At 50.5% G+C, this 19072-nt stretch overlaps 2 protein-coding genes across 13 annotated transcripts in view; one reads left to right on the top strand and one right to left on the bottom strand.

The window, feature by feature from the left end:
- Nucleotides 1–7924: 7924 nt before the first annotated feature.
- CRNKL1 (crooked neck pre-mRNA splicing factor 1) lies at nt 7925–18306 on the bottom strand. Its single transcript, XM_048298036.1, has 14 exons — nt 18207–18306; nt 17852–18004; nt 16474–16565; nt 16205–16363; nt 15684–15850; nt 14999–15177; nt 14185–14355; nt 13302–13493; nt 12524–12583; nt 11304–11384; nt 9527–9766; nt 9149–9250; nt 8375–8623; nt 7925–8177 (listed from the first exon to the last, which is right to left on the bottom strand). Exons 1-14 carry the CDS (start codon nt 18252–18254, stop codon nt 8010–8012), a joined length of 2061 nt encoding a protein of 686 aa, XP_048153993.1. The 5' UTR covers nt 18255–18306; the 3' UTR covers nt 7925–8009.
- The window catches only part of CFAP61 (cilia and flagella associated protein 61), a 97288-nt gene continuing 96522 nt past the window's right edge, over nt 18307–19072 (top strand). For 7 of the 12 annotated variants that reach the window (XR_007202424.1, XR_007202421.1, XR_007202422.1 and 4 more), the window contains exon 1: nt 18308–18482. The gene's annotated coding sequence lies outside the window, so the exon portion shown is untranslated. Of the gene's footprint in view, nt 18483–18774; nt 18847–19072 lie in introns of those variants that run through there. The other 5 variants (XM_048297997.1, XM_048297995.1, XM_048297990.1 and 2 more) reach the window with 2 other exon arrangements.

The raw sequence follows: 19072 nt of genomic DNA, 5'->3' as shown, positions 1-19072 counted from the left end.
GTCATAAATCATTTCAGGGCCAGCAGACACCTGCAGGGGGAAAACCACATGGAATCAAATTGGCTTCTGCAGAGCTCAGGCAGGTCACGGGTTTTAGAGCTTCAGAGCTGCAGAAGGGACCCGCAGGTGGGTAAGACCCTTGATACAGAGCCTTAACTCTGCCTCAGCTTGGCCAGCCCCAGGGTCTCTGCCTTTGGTTCTCATTTAAATAAACACTGGCAGTGTGGGTGTGGATGGGGTCAGTAGCACAGAGCTGAGCTGCGTCTGTGCAGGACCTTAAATCAGAATCACAGCGTGCTTAGGGTGGGAAGGGGCCTCCAACTCACACCATTCTGACCCTGCTGCTGTGGGCAGGGACACCTTCCACTAGAGCAGGTCTGTCCAAGCCCCATCCACCCTGTTTGTGTGGCAGGAGCAGACAGACAGTCCCTCGTGAGCCACGAGGAGCTGCCCGGGGGCCAAGTCACACATGCGTGCGTCAGACCCAGCACCCCTCAGACAGTCTTAGCTGGGGGCAGCTACACCTGCAAACTCACTGGGGAAATAACTTCCGACAGACATAAAGCAGCAAACGCTGATCCTTGTCCCCTTGAGCCGCAGGAGCAACACCCCGTTCTGAGCCAAAAGCCACGGACGCGTCAGCTGTGCGGCCGCTCACTGCCTGGCTAGCGGCCGGGCCCTCTGGGCCAGAGCAAGACTAGAGACCTCCTCGGCTCCTCCAGCATTGAAACGCTGCTCTCATCGCAGGAGGGGCTGGTCTCAGTGCGTGCAAGGAAACCTTCCCCTTCTCCCACAGCTGTTCCACCTCACTGAGAGGCTGCTGCCGAGCAGAGCCGTCGGCACCCGGCACAGCAGCGGGACGTCCCCGGCAGGTCGGCAGCGACACGGAGCAGCAGCCACGTTGTCAAAGGTCAGGGCTGACACTGGGCTCACAACTCCTCTGGCGAGTTTTAGCCTGACACAGTTCAATAGCACACAACAGACGCTGAGCCCTGGGAACCGGGCGCCGTCGGTGGGACACCCGGCAGCGCTCGGAGAGGGGTCTTTGCAGGGACAAAGATGTCGCATCACCTCCAGCATCGGTCTGTCCTTTGCAAAAACACCCAGAGTTAAAAAAAGCCCAACCCACCAAGACTTCTCTGGGAATTAGATGCAGTTGGCTTCCCCAGCCTGGAACTCTCACTGACCCCTTTGCAGGGGCTCGGTTTCCCAAACGCAAAAGTTGCACGGGCAGAAACCACCAACACCTGGATGCGTTTCGGCAACGCACGAACAACTTAGGTTGGATAATAAATGTGGAAAGGCAGTACCTGGCCTTGTCAGCACAGAAACACTCTCTTTTCGCCCTTAAAAAAGTCAGAAGCACATTAGAGAGAAACAAGAGGGGGGATTAGGTGTTCTCCTGTAATGCTCCTATACTGTGTTTGCTTAGATTGCTGGATTAACAAGGGGACTGGATTTCATTACATGCATGAGGAAATTAAAACGGAATTAAATTAATGCCGTTATTTGCATTACTTAAACAGAGCAAAATGCAGAAAGCAGCAGCATTAAGTGGTAAAAGGGCAATGTACTCCTTCTTCAACCACAGAAAATCATACCAGAGTTAGGGAGCCATTTAAATTGGAAAAGACATCTAAAACCATGGAGTCCAACTGTTAACACAGCAATGAAGTTAAAAATAAATCATTTTAGCTCCCCTTTAAATGAAATTCACCGCAGCCCTGAGAAGGAGTGAGCAAATCTGTTTCTTGCCCACGGCCCGTGGCAACTTAAACATCTGAGCTTGCAGAGGTTGTCCTGGGACTCCGAAACATTATGTAAACCAGAAAATAAGCCAGTTGGGTTCTGCACAGCCATAAACTACCCCCACAAGCACCCCCCCCAGCTTGATGCGACGGCATTTGGACAATGCACGTTCCTAATGAAAAGAGGGAAAAGGTCTCGTTGGATGACGTGGCATTACAGCATCATTCCCGGCGGTGATGCGGAGCTGCGCACGGATACAGCAGCTGTCAGATAATCTCCGTGATTAATGCCTGGGAGCCCTTGCATTCGGCTCCATTGCTCTTACAGGACTCAACCCAAATGGCAGGACCCCTCTAGAGCCCAAGAGATGCAGTTCTGCCCTCCTCCCATTCCTTCCAGGAGCAAAAGAGACACGGGTTTTGCTGCAGTTTAGCCTCCCATTTGTGAGGAAGAGAAACGTGTAAAACTACAGACATTTATTTCTAGAATCCACTTAGTACGTGTTGGCTTTGACTTCCAAAGGATTAAGCAAACGATGTGTCGGACTTTGGGCTCCCAGAGCTGTGCAAATCCAGCCGAGGACGCTAAACTAAATCAGCTGCTGGCCAAAGCTCAGCCTCTGGTGGAAGCCCCTCCTCATCATCTCCTTGTCCAAAGTAATGCCCTAGAACCGAGCCCAAAGCCGGCTCCGGGAGCAGCCCAGCTGGCCATCAGCTGTGTCCCTCAGTGGCAGCAGGTTCTGGGACACGTGGCACGGATGGATGTCCCGATTCGGCTGCATCCCATGGGCTCGGCCAGGTGCACGGGCACTGCACACGAGCAGTGGCTCAGGATGCACAGGGGGAGCTCGCTGCACGTGTCAGAGGAGCCTGTTGGGAATCAGGACCGGGTTTCTCCAGTGGCTTTATGGGCACGGCTGTAACACGGACAGAAAAGCCCTCTGGGGCTCCAGGAGCTTTGCTATAGCAGCCTCAGCACTCAGGGCTTCAGCCTTCATTTTCCCCTCAGCGTTGTCTTCTCAGTACGCAACGCATTCATTCACGGAAAGATTAAGTCGGTTTCAGTTAAAAATTGGGTTTTATGTGAAGGAGCTTTCCGGTTTCCAAGAGGTTTTTGGGAGAGCAGTGGCCAGCAGCGGCCAGCGGTGCTGGGGAGCGGCTGCAGCAGAGGGGCTGCTGCAGCATGCCCGGCTCAGCGCATTCCCAGGGCCGCTCCCACCCTGGCTGCTCATCCCTCACACGGCACCAGCCCCGGGACCCGGTGCTGCGCCGGCTGCGGTGCCGCCGCTGTCCTGCCGAAGAACATCTGCTCTAAATAAGATGTTCCATCAATAACCCGCACATACACACACACACACACAGGGCTGAAACACAGATGTACGGATTGAACCGTTCGATAATTTCCATAAAGAACAAGCGCAGCCGACTCGCGCTGAAGCAATAATCGGGCATTCAGCGAAAGCCTCCGTGAATACTTCTGTAGCTCGGGAACATTTTAATTCTTTCCCCTCTTTTTAATTTTGCAGTTGCCCTTGTTTTCTGCCATTTATTATTGATTTTCACTTTATGAATCCCTGAGCCTTCCATAGAAAAAGAATGCTTGATCACTTCTTCTAAAAACACCCGATAAGAAAATTAAATCCCTCTGGCATCACTGCACAGGGTAGTTGCGTAACAAACTGAGTATATATAGAAATTGCTTTCCAAGTGTTTACATAAGAGCTTGGAATAACACAGATGTAAAAAAAAAAAATAAAAATCCAACTCAATTTACAAGCCAGCCCTGCGGTGCTTTTGTGTCTGATAACATGGAGCGAGCGAAGCAGCTTAGCAGTGGAACGCAGGGAATATTAGTCTGGTGCTATTTACATAACTGGGGAAGAAAGATTAAAATGGGGCAGACGAGTGTGTATAAAAGGGTGATTTGCTTATCTTGGAGAAGATTCTCTGTCTGGCCAGGGAGACTGGCACAGAAGCTGATGCTTTAAAATACGCCAAGCTGTCCAAAATCTCCTCTGGTTTCTTCGTGTGAGTCGATGCCCATTCTGAGATCAGAACTCCACAGACACCTCTGCAAGCTCTTCTCAACAGTCCCAGTCACAACATGCAACAAGAAAACCCAGGTTTGTTCCACCAACCTCTCCTAAGACTGAGTGGCACAATCATTTATCTCCAAAACATTCCCATAGTTCAAGTTCTGGGACCTGGAGCACGCCGGGCACCAGGCGCGTCGTTCCAACCAAATGTAAAATAAACCTTGTGAATAAAATGGCTCCTCTCAAGGGCCTTCAGCTTTGAGCTCAGCCTAAGGAGCCTCTGCACTCCTGAAGGAGAGCAGCGCTCACTGGTATTGCCTGGGCTTTGGGGGTTTGGGGGTTGGTTTTGGTGCATTACGTCCATGTCACCCAAACCTCAACCCTCTCAAACACAGCTTTCCTTCTTCTGATCTCTCCCTCTGTGGCATCCGGATGCAAATAAAATAGAATAGAATAGAATTTAGAATGGAATAGAATTTACAATGTAATAGAATTTATTTCCTTCTGGAAAGTAATGGAACAAACGGGTCCGTGGAGATCAGTTCAGCCTTCCATTACTGTACATGCATTAAACATTAGAGCCGCTGTACTCCTCCTAGTAGGGACATGAAAAATGCACGGAACATTCCCAATTTGAATTCCATAATAATCCATAATGTTCTCAAAGACTTCTTTTCAGATGTCACCATGTCATTTTCCTGAGCAACCCCATAAACCTCTCTCTCTCCCTCCCTTTCTTACTGGCTGCTTCTCACTGGGTACAAATCCCTCACAAAACGGACAGATTCCGCCACTCCCAGCCTCCCCCTAACAGGAAGAATCCAAAAGCATCCTGGGCAGAGCCAACCCAAGCTGAGCACTACACAGACCTTCACGGAGAGGGCAGAGACACTTGCTGCAGCCTCTAGGTCCGGATCCCATCCCAACAGCTGCTGCCCTGTTCCTTACTTTCTCCATGAAAATCTGTGTTTTCCAGGGTCTTCCGAATGGATACACCTAACTCCCAAAAGGCATTCTCCGAACCTGCTTCAGGGAGTAGTGGTGGGAACTGCAAAGCTGCTGCAGGCCATTAATACAAATGTTCCACTTTCTGTGTCACAACCAGGAGCAAAAAGAAATCCCTGATCTACCCCGCTCTGGAAGATGACTTCTTGGGAGTTCTCCCCCAAACACAACAAGGGCACCAGTCCAACCCGTGCTATCCTGAATCTGTCTCTTCAAATGTTACACGTTCAGCCAATTTATTTGAATTCCCATGAAGCAGCTCAGATTTTTTTCCCCCTTTCTATTCAAGTGAAGGTTACAGCTGGTGTGACTCCTGCGGCCTCACTGCTGAGCCCCTCCTCTTTCCCTGGACAAGTGTAATCCTTGTATCCACCGGGGCTTTGCCCACCCTTGTGGGTGCCTGTGACTGCCACCTGACAGCTTGACCAGGGCTGAGGCCGAGGCCTCTCCGTGCCAGTGCTGTGAGTGTCCGGAGGGGCGGGACAGACACCGAGCTATCGGGGTCACGGCAGCACCAAAGGATGTGGAGCAGGATCTGGAGGTAAAGGGAAACCAGTTCCAAACCCAAGTATCTTTCCTATCCAAGGCAACAGAAATACCAGCTCAGGGTGTTTCCAGCATGGTGGTTTGTGCAGTTTTGATCCCCAAGCGCTGTAACCTCGGACGCTTTGGGCACACGCTTCCCGTTATCAAGGTGACTCTGCCTGCTGATAAGCACCAGCATGTTCTTTAAGGCTTCACCCATAATCTTTAGGGGGAGCTGATTCTGGTAAGAGCAGCTCTGATAGGTTTTTTCCCAAACTCTTCTCTCATTGACATTCCCACCTGTGAAGGGAGTTCTCGACAGCATTCCTCGAGGTTATGGTGCTGTGACGGGGGCGGGCGTAGGGAAGCAGGGAAGGAAGCAGGGGGTGCGTGGGCACGGTGCCTTCCACAGCCAGCTGTGCACCACAGGCAGGTCACTGCAAAATCCACAGGGTCAGAAGGTTCAGCAAAAAAGCCCACCTGGCACACATAGGAGGAAACAGCTCAAATTGCCCTCTGGCCACCAACCAGGGCTCCACAGCGGCAGAACCCCTCGCCTCCCACCCGCACAGGGCTGAGCTCCCACTGAGGAAGGACTTTTTCCATATGTGGTCCTCAGATTTATCCTGCTTCTGAGCTGCTGAGCAGCAGCAGATAAACCATTCACTAACAGAACACAACTTCAAAGCACAGACAAACGTTTGTCTTCTTTCCAGTGCGGCATTTCATTGACTGATGGTATCTACGGAAGTGGAACGAACACAAACACTTTAAATCCTTCATGAAGAGGGATATTTTTTGTAAGAACAGGTGAAAGGGCAGCTTCACGAAAGATAGTGCACAGAACAGAGTCAAGAAATAAGAAATATGCTCCCTAAAAACCCAAGGGCAGCCTGCAGCCTGTGAACTCACTGATTTCCAGACCCCAATACTGCAGCAGCTGTTGCTCAGTTGGTGGGGGACAGGGGCAGGCAGTTTAAGTTGTGCCACACAAGCTCCAGAGCATAAAATCTGTTTACTCCTTCCTTAACGATGGAGTCAGCTCTCTCTTAAACAAGCAGTTCCATGAACGAGTCTGGTTTCAAACAGCTGTCCCAGAATAAATGCATCCATTGCCCAGCCTGTGGATCCTCCTCTGCCAGGTAACAGTCGAGCTGATCACCTTTCCGCTGCACAAATCCACGCTCCGTGTTCCCTCTTCCACCTGAAAACCTGATTTTTGCAAGATCTAGAAGCATTCCACACTCCCAAAGCCCCTCACATATCACAGCTAAACCTTGGGATGCCATTTCTCCAGAGGGCTATTACTCCAGTGGGGTGTCCCTCTTCTCCTCTCCGCTGCCAGAAGCCTTTCCAGCAAGAGTGTTTCTCTTCCACCCAGTCTGGTGATAGCTCCAGGCAGGCCAGGCATGAGCCAGGAGGGCACTGGGGCTTCATAACTTAAACATGAGAACCTGCAGCTCTGCAGGAGTGAGGCAAACAGACATAAATCAAACGGGCAGGAACGTCTCAGCACCCATTCCATACCGGCAACTGACACAGTACACAGCAAGGCTGGCAAAAAGGGGGCAGGGTTCCACCTTCAAAAAGGGAAGGAATTCCTGGGAAAAGGCAATGGTCAAAGAATAAAACAATAGAACAAAAACAAACAAACAAACCAACCAACTTCTCCCCACACACACAAAAAAAATCCCACCCAAAAAACCTCACCAAAATATGCACAAAGAAACCATCTTACCACCCCTGAAAACTCCGCAACGAATTCAATGAAATGAAATGAAAAAGCAGAGACAGGGAGTTGGATAGAAGGAAACATCAAAAGGAATTGTGAAAGCGATGGGGCACGGAGCAGCAGGAGGGATTGAAATGAGAGGGAAAGTAGAAATGAGCATTACAATGTGACGGGGTGGGGGGTCAGCAGAAACACTCAGAGATGAGAGGACAGCGGAAGAGAGGCACAGTTAGAGGCTCACGTGGGGCAGGAAAAGGCTGCTCTGGCTGCAGCTGGACAGGCCAGACCTGGACAGGTGAGAGTGGTGGTGACTGCCCAGCCCAGAGCAGTGACACGGCTCTGACTGTGTCTGCCAAGACATGGAAGTGTTCAAAGGCAGACTGACTCTGGTACCGATGCCTTCAGATTTGTCCTCCAGGGGCTGCTTTCAGTGTATTTAACTTCTGCTATTGTCTCCCCTTACACTTTTCTGGGATAAAAGCACCCCTGGATAGGAAGTTGACCAGGTTGTGGGTCAAAATGGTTTTCTGTTTTCAACTGTTCTCATGATACCCTCCTATTTAACAGAACTACTGAAAAATTCATCAGGGATGAGGGCTAGAAACACCTCTCTCACTCAAGGCAGTAGATCTGCTGTCCCGGCACACTAACGTCCTTGAGCAGTGCTGGGATAGGCTGTGGGAGCCTTGGGACAGGGCCTTGTGCTAAAAGCAAAGTCACTGCCCAGCTCTGCGGTCACCGGTGACAGCTGCAGAGCCCCTGCACTGGTCCCAGGACCTCTCCTCTAACTGCTGGACACCCACAGGAAGTGGCTGTTAAAGGGCACCAACCCCAAGATGGTGCTTGTCTTCCACACAAAATCCATCTCCAGTCAGTAGTACTAAAACTCTCCAAATACATTTATTTATCACCGATGAAAATACTGTACAACGGCCTGGGAAAGGGGTGGGGGAAGGCAAGGTATTAAGTCTGGCTTTCATCAATGTCCTTGTCAGGATCCATGGCTGCAGCTTCGCTCTCCTGCTGCTGCTTCTTCCAGAGCTTTGCCATAGCCAGGAGTTTGAGGTTGGGCTGATTGGCAGTGTCTTCCGGGAAAATGTAATCATAGTACTCCTCCCATCCAGCATCAGACTAGAGAGAAAAATACCACAAAGCGAGTGTAATTTCCATGTTAACATTAGCTATTAGGAGGTGCTTCTAATAAGAAAGAGAAGAAATTAGACAAATACTAGAAAATTAAGCCCCATGTTTGTTTTCCCAGCAGCTGACTCCGTAAAGCACAAAGCCACCGAGGGCTCACAGCCACCACTGGCATCGTTTTTCCTTACCCCATCTTCGGCCTGCAGCTTTCTCCTTTTCTTTATCTTCTCAGGCATCAGCTTATCGATCCTCTCCTTAGTGGCATCAGTCCCAAACTCGTCCTCGAAGCTCCTCCAGGACTCCAGCAGCATGACCCTCTCCTCCTTCTCCTCGCAGCTGCGCATGGCCTTGTTGGCCTCCTCGTAGATCTGCCGGCAGCGCGGCAGCCGCTCCTCCCTCCCCGCCGACAGCTCGAACTGCGCGAAGCTGATCCACACCTGCGGGCACGCACAGCAAACCCCAGCTCCAGCCTCTGCTCCGTGCTGACACAGCCAGGGCGGAGGTTGAAACAAAACAAAGCAGCAAGGAAACCCAAACATCAACACACGAGCAGGTGCCCAGGAAATCCCCATCTGGCTCACACCCGCGAGGCTGGCCCATTTCAGCAGGACACAACATCCACGTCAGCCACGCGGAACAATTTCTTGTGGCCGTTTCAAGTGGTGAGAAACCCGTGTGAATTTACTCAATGACAGCACCAAGGGACACTGGAAAATCACAGTTCTCCTTGCAATGTTTTTGCAACTAAGATCCCAAAGCTGCTCAGCAAAGAGGGCTGCATGGAAAAGCTTCTTTCATCTGAGACATGCCTGCTGTTGTATGGCATTCAGGAACTTCCCTCCCCCCTTCAGAGCACAGGCACGGGCCTGAACCTGGGTTGATTTGACCCAAGGCAGCCCAGGCTCTCCCTGCCCGTGGGCCAGGTTCAGGGCCAGCTCCGTGTCCTGGGTGCCCACACACACCTTGACGTGCTGTGTGCGCTGCAGCAGCCGCCGGTAGAGGTTTCTGGTTTTCTCATACTCCTCTTGCTCAATCTCGAAGTCAATGTAGGATTTCCAAAGAACCTGCAACAGAGAAGCCTCCTCACCACCACATTCGTTCTGAGCACACGGAGACACCGGGAGGGGAAGAGAAGGGGTGAAGGTGAAATTTCCCTGAGAGAAGGTTCGGAGATCGGGGTGCGTTCACTGGCGCCACGGGCTGGGATTGGGGCTGAGCGGCGCCGAACCCGGTGCGCATCATCCCCTCGGCTTTCCCCTCCTGTTTTATCTGGTGGATTGTTCACGTCTTCATCAGCCACTGCGCAATAGTTCCACAAAACTGGCCCCTTCCCTGCTCACCTCTGGCATGTCCAGCCGGGGCTGGCCGATAGCCAGCTCGTAGATGGCCCGGGCACGGTCGATGTCCCCAAGGATGGTCTCCAGCTCAGCAAATTTAATCCAGGACGTGCAGTTTTCCGGTGCAAACTCCAGGAATTTTTCATACAGCTTTCGGCAGCGGTCAAATTCGCGCAGTTGTAACTCCAGCTCAATGTAACCTTTAAACAGTTTGTTTTTTGGACATTTACCTATGGATGTCCCCTGTTAAGCAGAAAAAAACCAAACCTCTTAGTGATCTTTTTGAAGGAAAATAAAACCCGCTTTATTTTCTAAGTGTTTCTTTACTCCCCAGTACTACAACTCATTTTTTTGCACTGTTTGTTGAGGTTGTTCAGGGCCAGTAGGAAATTCAGTGTTTGCAGAGCAAACGTGCATCCATAAACACCAAGAGCCTGGGAAGCAGAAAACATCATCACTTGTCATACTTTTACGTAACGTGGTCTCCCCACGGAGTGTAAGTGGAACTTTTAACCCTGGTTCATCAGCCGAGCACCTGAAGGGAAGCACAGTCGGTACCAGCCTGCCCAGTGAGCAGTTCCCAAGCATCTCATAAAACAAAATGATACCAAACAAACTGTGGCCCCACGCTGCTCCTCCTTGCACAGAGGATGGCGGCCCACCCCAGCCTGCTGGCTGACAGCAACAGACAGCTGGAGAATAGTGTCTTTATAAAGTATTTTCTTTCTGGTACGCCTCAGTCTCTGAAGAAAACTGTCTGTCCTAAGCCAAGCTGAGGGCAACTTTGGATTCCTAGTTTGGGAATCTCGTGAAGAAACAAGGGTTAAGAATGGGCATACCTGAGACAGGTTGTAGTGAACCTGACCTTGGAGGCACTTCTATAGACAAGTACAGTTTACTAAGCAATGTAGCTTCTGCTCCCTCAAGCCAATGTGAGGCAATTTGAGATGGAATTCCCTCCCTGCCATTCTCCGGCACAACGTTCCTACACATCGATTGCCATGGAATTTACTAAAAATGGAGGAAACCACCACTTAGGATTATCAGTTTGGTCACTGCTGTGGCCCTCCAGCTCTACAAACGCTGCTGGTATTTCAGAATATGCTCAAGTTCTTCTCCACGTGCCCTCTGTCACTGTTTTGGTGGAAGCCCCATCAGTTTGCTCTTTAAAGTCAAACCACCTCAACTGCTACCAACGCTGGATTTCTCTCAAAATGCCTGCTGCTGTCCCTGAGCTTACGAAGAATATCTGAACTGAAAAGAAAGGAACTTTTTCATTTCAAAAGATCTTGCTGCCCCATCACACCCTGCTGTCCCTCAACATGCTGACATTCACACAGTGAACCTGCTCAGCAGCTCCTGAGCCTGCCTGAAGCCCCTGTGATTGCTTCTGTCAGCAGCAGTCGGCAGGTCCTAATTTCCTAGAGTCAAACCTCCCATTCATCTACAACAAGGCTTTTTAAAACCCTATTGTTGGAACAAGTATCACTGTAAGGAATCAGCAGCAGCTAAGAACTTGTAAGAGCACTAAGCTGATGTGGGTGCTCTGCATTCAGAGGAGTGCTTTGTCATTTCAGCCCGGGGCTAATTCATCAGAACAAGCTACTGCTTCTTTTAAAATCATACCCGACAGTAAATGCTGGCCCCTGCAGACTTCTCGGATGCTTTATTTTAAGTAGATTAAACCAGCAATTTAGAAAGGACAATTTAAGATCTTTTAACGACATTCCTGTGTTACTATTAGTTAGTGAAGTCAGTTATGGCTCTGACAAAAGCTTACCAAAGCCCTTCTGGCAAGGGGGAGGTTTTTCTGGCGAATTTCAAACTGTGCATACAGCAGCCACATTTTGGCAAATGTAAACTGGAAGAGAAAGAACGAAGTGCTATTTAGGCTGGAAAGTCAGTAGACAATACTGCACGCATTCCTTAAAAGACAGGCATTCCTTCTACACAAGATACTACTGCTACTGCAGGTAGCCTCATTTGATCTCAGTGTTTTCCTGCTGAAAGGTTGAGAGTTCATTGCCTAAAGCAATCTCTCTACGACAGGACAATATATTGGGGTGAAAGGAAAAATGGCCAGGACAGAAGTCTTTTAAACCAACGAAAAATAGTTTTTTAACCCATCATCGACCGGCAAAACATCAGCTACTGCTGAATCAATTAACAGCTAATCAGCCTTTAATAGCTAGAGATCAAGCTGACACTCAGATGACACAATAAATGACAAACTAGAAAAAGAACAACATGAACTAGGATTTTCTGACACTCCAAGGCAATGCAGATTAATAGTTGTAAGGGTTCGGCCACACGGATATTTCAGTTAAAGTTCACAAGCAAAAAAAAAAAAAAAAACCACGAAACTCCAATCAGCCTCAAAGACCAATTGTAACAGGGAAGACAGACCTGAAAGCTGTTCTGTCAAACGCAGCTGCCTCAGAGGTGACCATGAGGGCCACTGGATGCTATAAAAGGTGCTAGCCCAGTAAAGCAGAGCCACAAGTGCCCTGCAAGAGACACCGGGCTGTGAGCAGCTATGAACGGATCCCGCCTGAGGAGGAATGCAAGCAAGCAAAGACTACGTGGTCTTCCCTACGCACCGACTACGTGTAGTGTCATCTTCTTACAGTCTACTCAGCAACTATATTGATAATTAGCAACTATTTTATAATTTAATTATTTGAAAATACTGGGAAAACCCTTGTGTTTGATGTGCATGAGGGAATCTGAGACCAGTGCTTGTCCTGCAGTTTCCCACCGGGGATGCAAATTACAGACGTCTTGCGCTTTAGCTTGAAGACCTCCCTGTCCATTTTGGAAGGTTGATGTTTTGAGAAACTGGAAGGGATACCTGAAGTTTTAAGCAAAGCCTCTGTGAACCTGCTAGCAGCCATTTGGAGCTGCTTACACACCTGAACGTCGAGGGGGGGAGAGAACGAAAGGATCTTATCTAGGGCATTTAAACCCAAAACTCAACCCAAACTGCTGGAGGAGCCATACCTTCTTGTGGGGCAGGAGCTCAAGGCATGCCTGGTACACCTGTCTGGTTCGCTCTGCATCCTGTAAGAACGGGCAGCGTTAAACACTTTGTTTACTGCTGAGATTATGCTGAATTTTGAATCCTGCAATGACTGCAAGACTGCAGAACAGTATTCAAGTCAAGCTGGTTAGAATCAGGAATGCTTATCTACTTAGTGTGCACAGTTCAAAAGTGGTAGCTTCTGAATCAGCAAGACTCACCTTTCCAAAGCAAGGTTCAGAGCAAAGAAGCAGACAATACAACAAGGAGCGTCCCCATCGTGGGAGGAAAAACATGTCTCTTCCTTTGACAGACACCGAATAGGTGTTCTGTACTCAGAGCAGCTCTAATGTTCTGTGACTGGAAACAGAGTAACTATTTGCACAGCCTCGAAGGCTGCTACAGCAACAACGTGGCTGCTTCACAAACAGTTTTTGTTAACTGTAAAACTGTTTCACGAGTCCAGGTAACAGCCTGGCACGGGCAGTTCTGCTGTGGCCAGAAACACCCACTTCCGCTTTCACCATCAGCGTGTTGCTGGGTGAATTAGGGTAAAAGAAGTTTGGTTTTTTTTCCTCCCCTACGCACAGGGGGAAAAACTGGAAGAGAAGAAATTCTCTGTACTTAAATAGTAAATCCTGCAGCTTGTTACACAAAACTAACAAGACAATGGAATATCTAGTTCTTGGTTTTCTCATTAAATTATCAGAAGCTGTTTACTACAAAGGAAAGGGAAACCCCTGAGTTGTCGCTACTTGCCTTTGCCTCCAGCTCCTCATAGAGCGCATAGTTAATCCAGAGGTAGATGTACCTCTTCCAGTGGCGCTTCTCCTGGATGGGGGGCACGTTGGCGATGGCTCTCTCGTACACCTCCCGCACGGTCTCGGCGTCCGTGTCGCTCTCCACCAGCCTCAGGTAGTCGAACCACGCGTCGTAGTTGTGGGGGTTTGCCTGCCAGAGAGAGGGAGAGGGGCAACAGCACACAAACCTCAGCCACTGAAAAGAGCAAAGCCTGATCCTTTACTCAGCCAGAATTTCCCCTTTAAAACAGATCACTGGAGTATTAACGAAAACTGTCGGTCTTGGGGATGCTTATGGTAGAGCTTTCAGGCTAAAATACGAGTTTGTTTTGTTTCGTCTTTATTTTGCCCCCGGCATTGTCTCAGTGAAGGCAACCCCAGCGAAGTGTGAGAAGGGGTGAGGAATGGTGAAACGTGCAGTGTGGACTGAACAGCTGGCAGGTGTGGCACAGCTGTTCCCTCACAAAAAGGTATTTATGCACAGGTGAGGTCTCCTGTAATGGCTACTCCCTAACTGAAGTCAAGTAGTAACCACAAGCTGAACTGCATCATCCCTGAGGTGTGACTCGAAAGGGGACCAAAAGCCTTGAGTTCAATCAAGAAAACCTCGCCCGCACAATCTAGATTAGAAAGCAGAAGCAAAAAAAGCAGTGAATGCAAGCACCATTCTCTTCTCCGTGGACGGAATTCTGGCTCTAAAATGAACACTCCCTTGGTATTTGTTTTTGGACTGACATCCAAGGGTAACGAGAAACTCCTCAGGCTCAGTATCACAAAATACTCGCGTACCTTAAGCAGCGTCCGGCTGTACAGTGAGCCTGGAGGGTACTTGTCACACGTACCTTCACCTCCTCCTCATACTGGAATCTCCTCTTGCTGACAATGATGTCCTCGATTCCCCTCCTGTCTCCAAACTTCTTCTCAAAGATGGTGTAATTCTTGAAGAGATTCTGGGCATCCTGCTTTGGAATTCTATCCAAGGCATACTTGTAGATAACCCTCACTCTTTCAAACTGAAAATATTAAATATAATTTGAAAAATATTTACAAAGCAGTTTCTGTCCTCCCCCGCAGTTTTTTCAATGAGCTTTTGGCAACGTTTAACAGAACGCAGAACTGTGGAACACCTCAACGTAAGCAATTGTTTTGGAACAGGAGTACCACAGATCTCCCTGAAGAGTAAACTTTGGGGGGGGGGGGGAATAAACCTGAAAATGTCAGCCCCGTCATCTCTTATTCGTTTACAGGTTTAGAATATTTAAACCATTTTTAAGAGGTTGTGGTTTGGTGGTGGTCACAGAATGTTTTCAATTTCTTATCAGCGTGGGAACCTTAAGAGACTGTGAAAAACATCTGGACCAATCCGGTTTTCTATCATGCAGGCCTATAACCTCTCAGAACCTCTCTAGTCCAAGGATACAGGTTTGAGCCAATGCTGGTGGTCTTGGGCTTGGCAGATCTCCCTTAGAGCTCATTTTATTGACATCATCAAGAGGCAACTAGAGGTGAGCAAAAAACCGTCTCCCTAACTCGGACTACAATCACCAGGTGCTGGAAAGGACAAGTATTGCAGTGAATGTTAAACAATGGCCTGGAGTTTCGATATCCAAGGAGAAACCTTGGCACGACTCAGAGGCATTACGAAGGAGATCTTACCTCTTTCTGGTTCTCCTCAAACTTGGCGAAAGCCACGTACAAGTGCTCATCCATGTGTTCTTCCCCAAAGAACTCCACGGCCCGCTCGTACACCTTCCTGGCGTGGGCAAAGTAGCTGTGCTTCTCCTCGAAGCGCGCGTACTTGATCCAGTTCTTCACGTCGGGGTGAACGAGGACGAGTGCAGCTTTTGTTAAGGAAACGGCGGTGGCTGAGTGGCACATCCCCAGCTGTGTTCTTCCCTGGGACCACTGGGTCAAGGACTGCATCAAACAACTCCCCAGGGTGGTATATGCAGGGAAAAGCAAATGCGGCTGGGAAGAAAGAAGACTGACAGCTCTAAGTGTGCAAAGGCTTTGTGCCTTACCGAGAACTTAAAAAGGGCTAAGGGTCAGGGAGAATCCGAGGAGAAACCTGAAACAAACGATGACCACAAAAGAGCTGGGTGCATGAGTGCAGTTAAACAGACACTGCTGTGGCAGGACCTAGAGCCACTTCACTGAATCTGGAGGCTTCCCCTAAGCATGCTTGTAACACCTCCTGCTGGCTCCCAGGGTGGTGGCTCATTCCCGGCACACCACAGTGAAAAGGAGCACAGAGCCACTGCTTCACATGGAACACTTGGGAAGGAAATAAAGAACGGAGACCTTAACCTGGGCAGGAGTCACAAGGCACTGAAAAGGATATATCTCTCGTAAATGCTTCGTGCTCTGTCCACCTCCTTGTATCTCAGCTCGAAGTTGATGTAGGAATGCCAGGCTTGCTCCTCTGGCTGCCACTCCATCCACCGTTCAAACACCTGGCGTGACCCAGCAACATTGCCCAGCATCTCCTCCATGTAGGTATACTTGTACCTGGGCAAAGAAGATTGAGTTTCTGCAATCACGTGGTGAACGCGTCAATTCAAGGGCTTTTGGAGTGCTTCCTAAGAGCACCCCTGAGTTTCCCTCACCTACTTCCTCCCACCCCAGAAATGCCTGTGGACGCAGCCGTGACTGGCAGCATCCAGGCACACAAGCATCCTCTTCTCCCAACGCTCTTGTCACTTAAAAAGCACTTAAAAACCTCTCCAAAACTTCAGCCTTCCTCCTTCTGTCCAGACTAGCCTGAAGACTTGGAGAAACAGGATAATCTGCATAATCCCAGAACAGCCAAATGCTGTGCAGTCTTTGGGGCTAGAAGGGGTGCTCCCTGCCCTGCCAACATACCAGAACTGGTTCACCCTGGGCAGGGTGGTAATGGCCCGGTCCCAAATGTTGCGGGCATGGTTGACCTGGCGGTTCTTCATTTCCATCTCGGCATATTTCAGCCAGAGGGTGACGTTCCTGTAGTCCACATCCAAGGCACGCTCGTAGATGGAACGGGCTCTGGAAAACACGAGTACAGGGCAGGTAAAACGTGTCTCCGAGACATGGGTGTGTGTCAGCATGTGTCTAAAAAGGCTTATAAGAGACGCCGGCAGCTGCGTCGCCGTTACCTCTGGATTTCCTTCAGGCTTTCTTCCCATTGTGCGTACTTTATCCAGTTGCTGATAACAGTCCTGTTCTTTCTTATGTTATCTTCAAAAGTCTGAGGAGAAAATTACATCTGTAAGGGAGAAATCCTTCTGCAGACCACTCGCGTCGTAAATGGCTTATGGGCTATTATTATAACATAATAGCACCCCGTATATAATGTGAGGTGCTGCTATCCTTCTCGTTATCAAGAGTTCCCAATATCCCACATCCATGCAGCTGGGATAACAGATATAACTCAGTACGACACTGTAAAAACTGCCTGGCAGAGAAGCTAGAAATGTAGATCACCACGCAGAACAGGGCTAAACCCGAGTTCCTGCAACCCGGCACCTGAAATACTGACACAGAGTAACAGCTGACAGCACTAAAACAGTCCTTCAATTTCTCAATGTTCTGCTTAATGTTTTGACAGCAACACTACCTGGACAGCTGGAATCCAGTCACTGCAGATATGCATGGATATATTCGGATGCACCACCATGAATTTAGTCACGTTGACATGCATGTACCACCGCACTAAATTTTTCTTTAAAGTGAGATGCCATATTTTTACTCCCTGGATTTAACAGGCTGGCATCAAATGTGCTAGGGAGGTGTCAGCGAGGGCAAGTCCAGCCTTGTGTTGTGGTCAGGATGACTGCTGTTGGCATGTCATGAGCAGCTAAGCATGTTTAACACAGCTAATGGCAGGAATGAGCCACCACATCCATAGAAGAGATGAAAAAAGGCAAGCAAGGGAGACCTGAAAGGACCAGCAGGACCTGGGGGGGGGGGGTGATCAAGGGCACTTGGGGGGCCCAGGTAATTCTCCCCTCAGTCCTGTCAGCAAGGATCATGGAGCAAACTCCCCGCTAGGAATATGCTTGCTTTGCTCATCCTGGATAGGCATTTCCAAAGGAAAAAGCCGAGCAGAACCATAAGCAAATTTGCACAAGCAAGGCAATTGTTTTAAAAGAAGAATTACAGCTCAGCATTACTGAGCTATTTATTTAATGCTATTTATGTAATTTTTTTTTTTGTTCACGTTCTTTTATAGCAGCTGGCCAGATGCTGGTGGCAATGAACAAAACGCGTGTTAATTGTGTAAATAATTACCCTTTCAGTGTTCCGGACATGGGCACAGGGGAGATGATGTTTGCTACCAGATTTTGTCAAGCAACACCTCTGTAACTTACACGCTTTGATCAAGGGTAGGATGAAACAGTTAGGGATTTTAAACATTCGGTATCCACCTGGAAAGTTCACAAGAAATACAGGCTACATCTTGCTTAAACTAAAAATAGCAGAATTTCAGTGCTTTATGTGAGTGCCGAGATTAAGCTCGTTTTTTTACTGTACCTTCCTCTTCCGGAGTTTATAGTCGTTTAGCTCCTCAACATCTGTGATCTTCTGCTGCGGAGGCGGTGGGAGAAGCTCGAGTTCCCTCTCCTTTGCCTCTCTCAGAAGCTGCTCTGCTGTGATCTGAACTTCGGCGGGTGCCTTGTTTTTCACCTGCAGGGCAAGCGCAAAGCGGGGCTCGGGTCACATTTTCCAACGCGGCACCGAGCTGCTCAATTTCCGCCGGCGCCCCGCTACGCGCGGTGCTGGCCGCAGCCCGCCGGGACCCGCCGGGAGCCCACGGCCCGGGGCGAGCGGGCAGCCGGGGGTCCCGGGGGGTTCCCGGGGGGTCCCCGCCGCCCTCCCTGCCGCCCACCTTCGCCACTTTGGGGATGCGCTGCTTGCCGGCCGCCGTAGACGCCATCTTGCCGCCGCTCCGCGCGCGGGCCCCGCCCCGGCACCCCTGACCTCACGTAGCACCGCCCGAGCGTCGTTGCCACGGTGACGGCGACGCGTCCGTGCCGTCCGTTCCGCCCGTGGGACTGTCCGCCCCGTCCGCTTCGTCCGCGGGTCTGCCTGTTCCATCTGTTCCGCCTGTTCCCGTCCTTGGGACCGCCCGCGGCCGCTCCGCTCCGCGCGGGGGACAGGGCAGGTGAGCGCGCGCCGCTCCCGCGCCGTGCCCGCGCTCCGCGGGGCGCCCCCTGGCGGCTCGGTGCGGGGAGGCGCGGGTCTGTCCCGCGTGCCTGAGGGGGTCGCTCGCGCCCGGGGTCCGTGAGGGCGGCCCGGGGGTGTCCAGGGACGGCGCGGGTGTCCAGCCCCGGTGTCCAGCCCCGGTGTCCAGCCCCGGTGTCCAGGGACGGTGTCCGGCTCTCGGGTGTCCAGCTCCGGTGCCCAGCACCTGCCCCACCCCGCGGTACCGCCCACAGTACCGCCCTCGGCCCCGCCCCAAGAGACCGGGGGTGCCGCGCAGGAGCCTCCCGCAGTCCCTCAGACCCCTCCCGACTCGCCCCCCCGAGGTACGTACGAGTTCGGTGCGTTTTGAGCCACAAACACACACACACAAAAAAACCCGCGTGGAGTCTCACTTGTGCTTCAAGAGGGCGTTTGTGTGAGGAGGCGGGAGGGAGCTGCCCGGAGCTGGGGAGGGCAGCGCCTTCCTCGGGTCCCCGGGATGCTGCTCCGTGGGAGGAATGCCGGAGTTGCTGCAGAACAGCATTTCCTCACGAAAAGGATACGTTTTTA

Source organism: Corvus hawaiiensis, chromosome 3 (assembly GCF_020740725.1).
Source record: "Corvus hawaiiensis isolate bCorHaw1 chromosome 3, bCorHaw1.pri.cur, whole genome shotgun sequence".
In the NCBI taxonomy this organism is placed as follows: domain Eukaryota; kingdom Metazoa; phylum Chordata; class Aves; order Passeriformes; family Corvidae; genus Corvus; species Corvus hawaiiensis.
This window is presented reverse-complemented; position numbering and strand designations above follow the sequence as displayed.

What these genes read in the sequence shown, in the direction of transcription:
- CRNKL1 (XM_048298036.1), bottom strand. Translation starts at nt 18,254, where the DNA reads ATGGCGTCTACGGCGGCCGGCAAGCAGCGCATCCCCAAAGTGGCGAAG. An exon ending in ATAAACTCCGGAAGAGGAAG is followed by an intron (nt 16,566 to 17,851) that starts GTACAGTAAAAA and finishes TTTTCTCCTCAG; the next exon opens with ACTTTTGAAGATAACATAAG. An exon ending in AGTATGAGGAGGAGGTGAAG is followed by an intron (nt 13,494 to 14,184) that starts GTACGTGTGACA and finishes TCTCTCTGGCAG; the next exon opens with GCAAACCCCCACAACTACGA.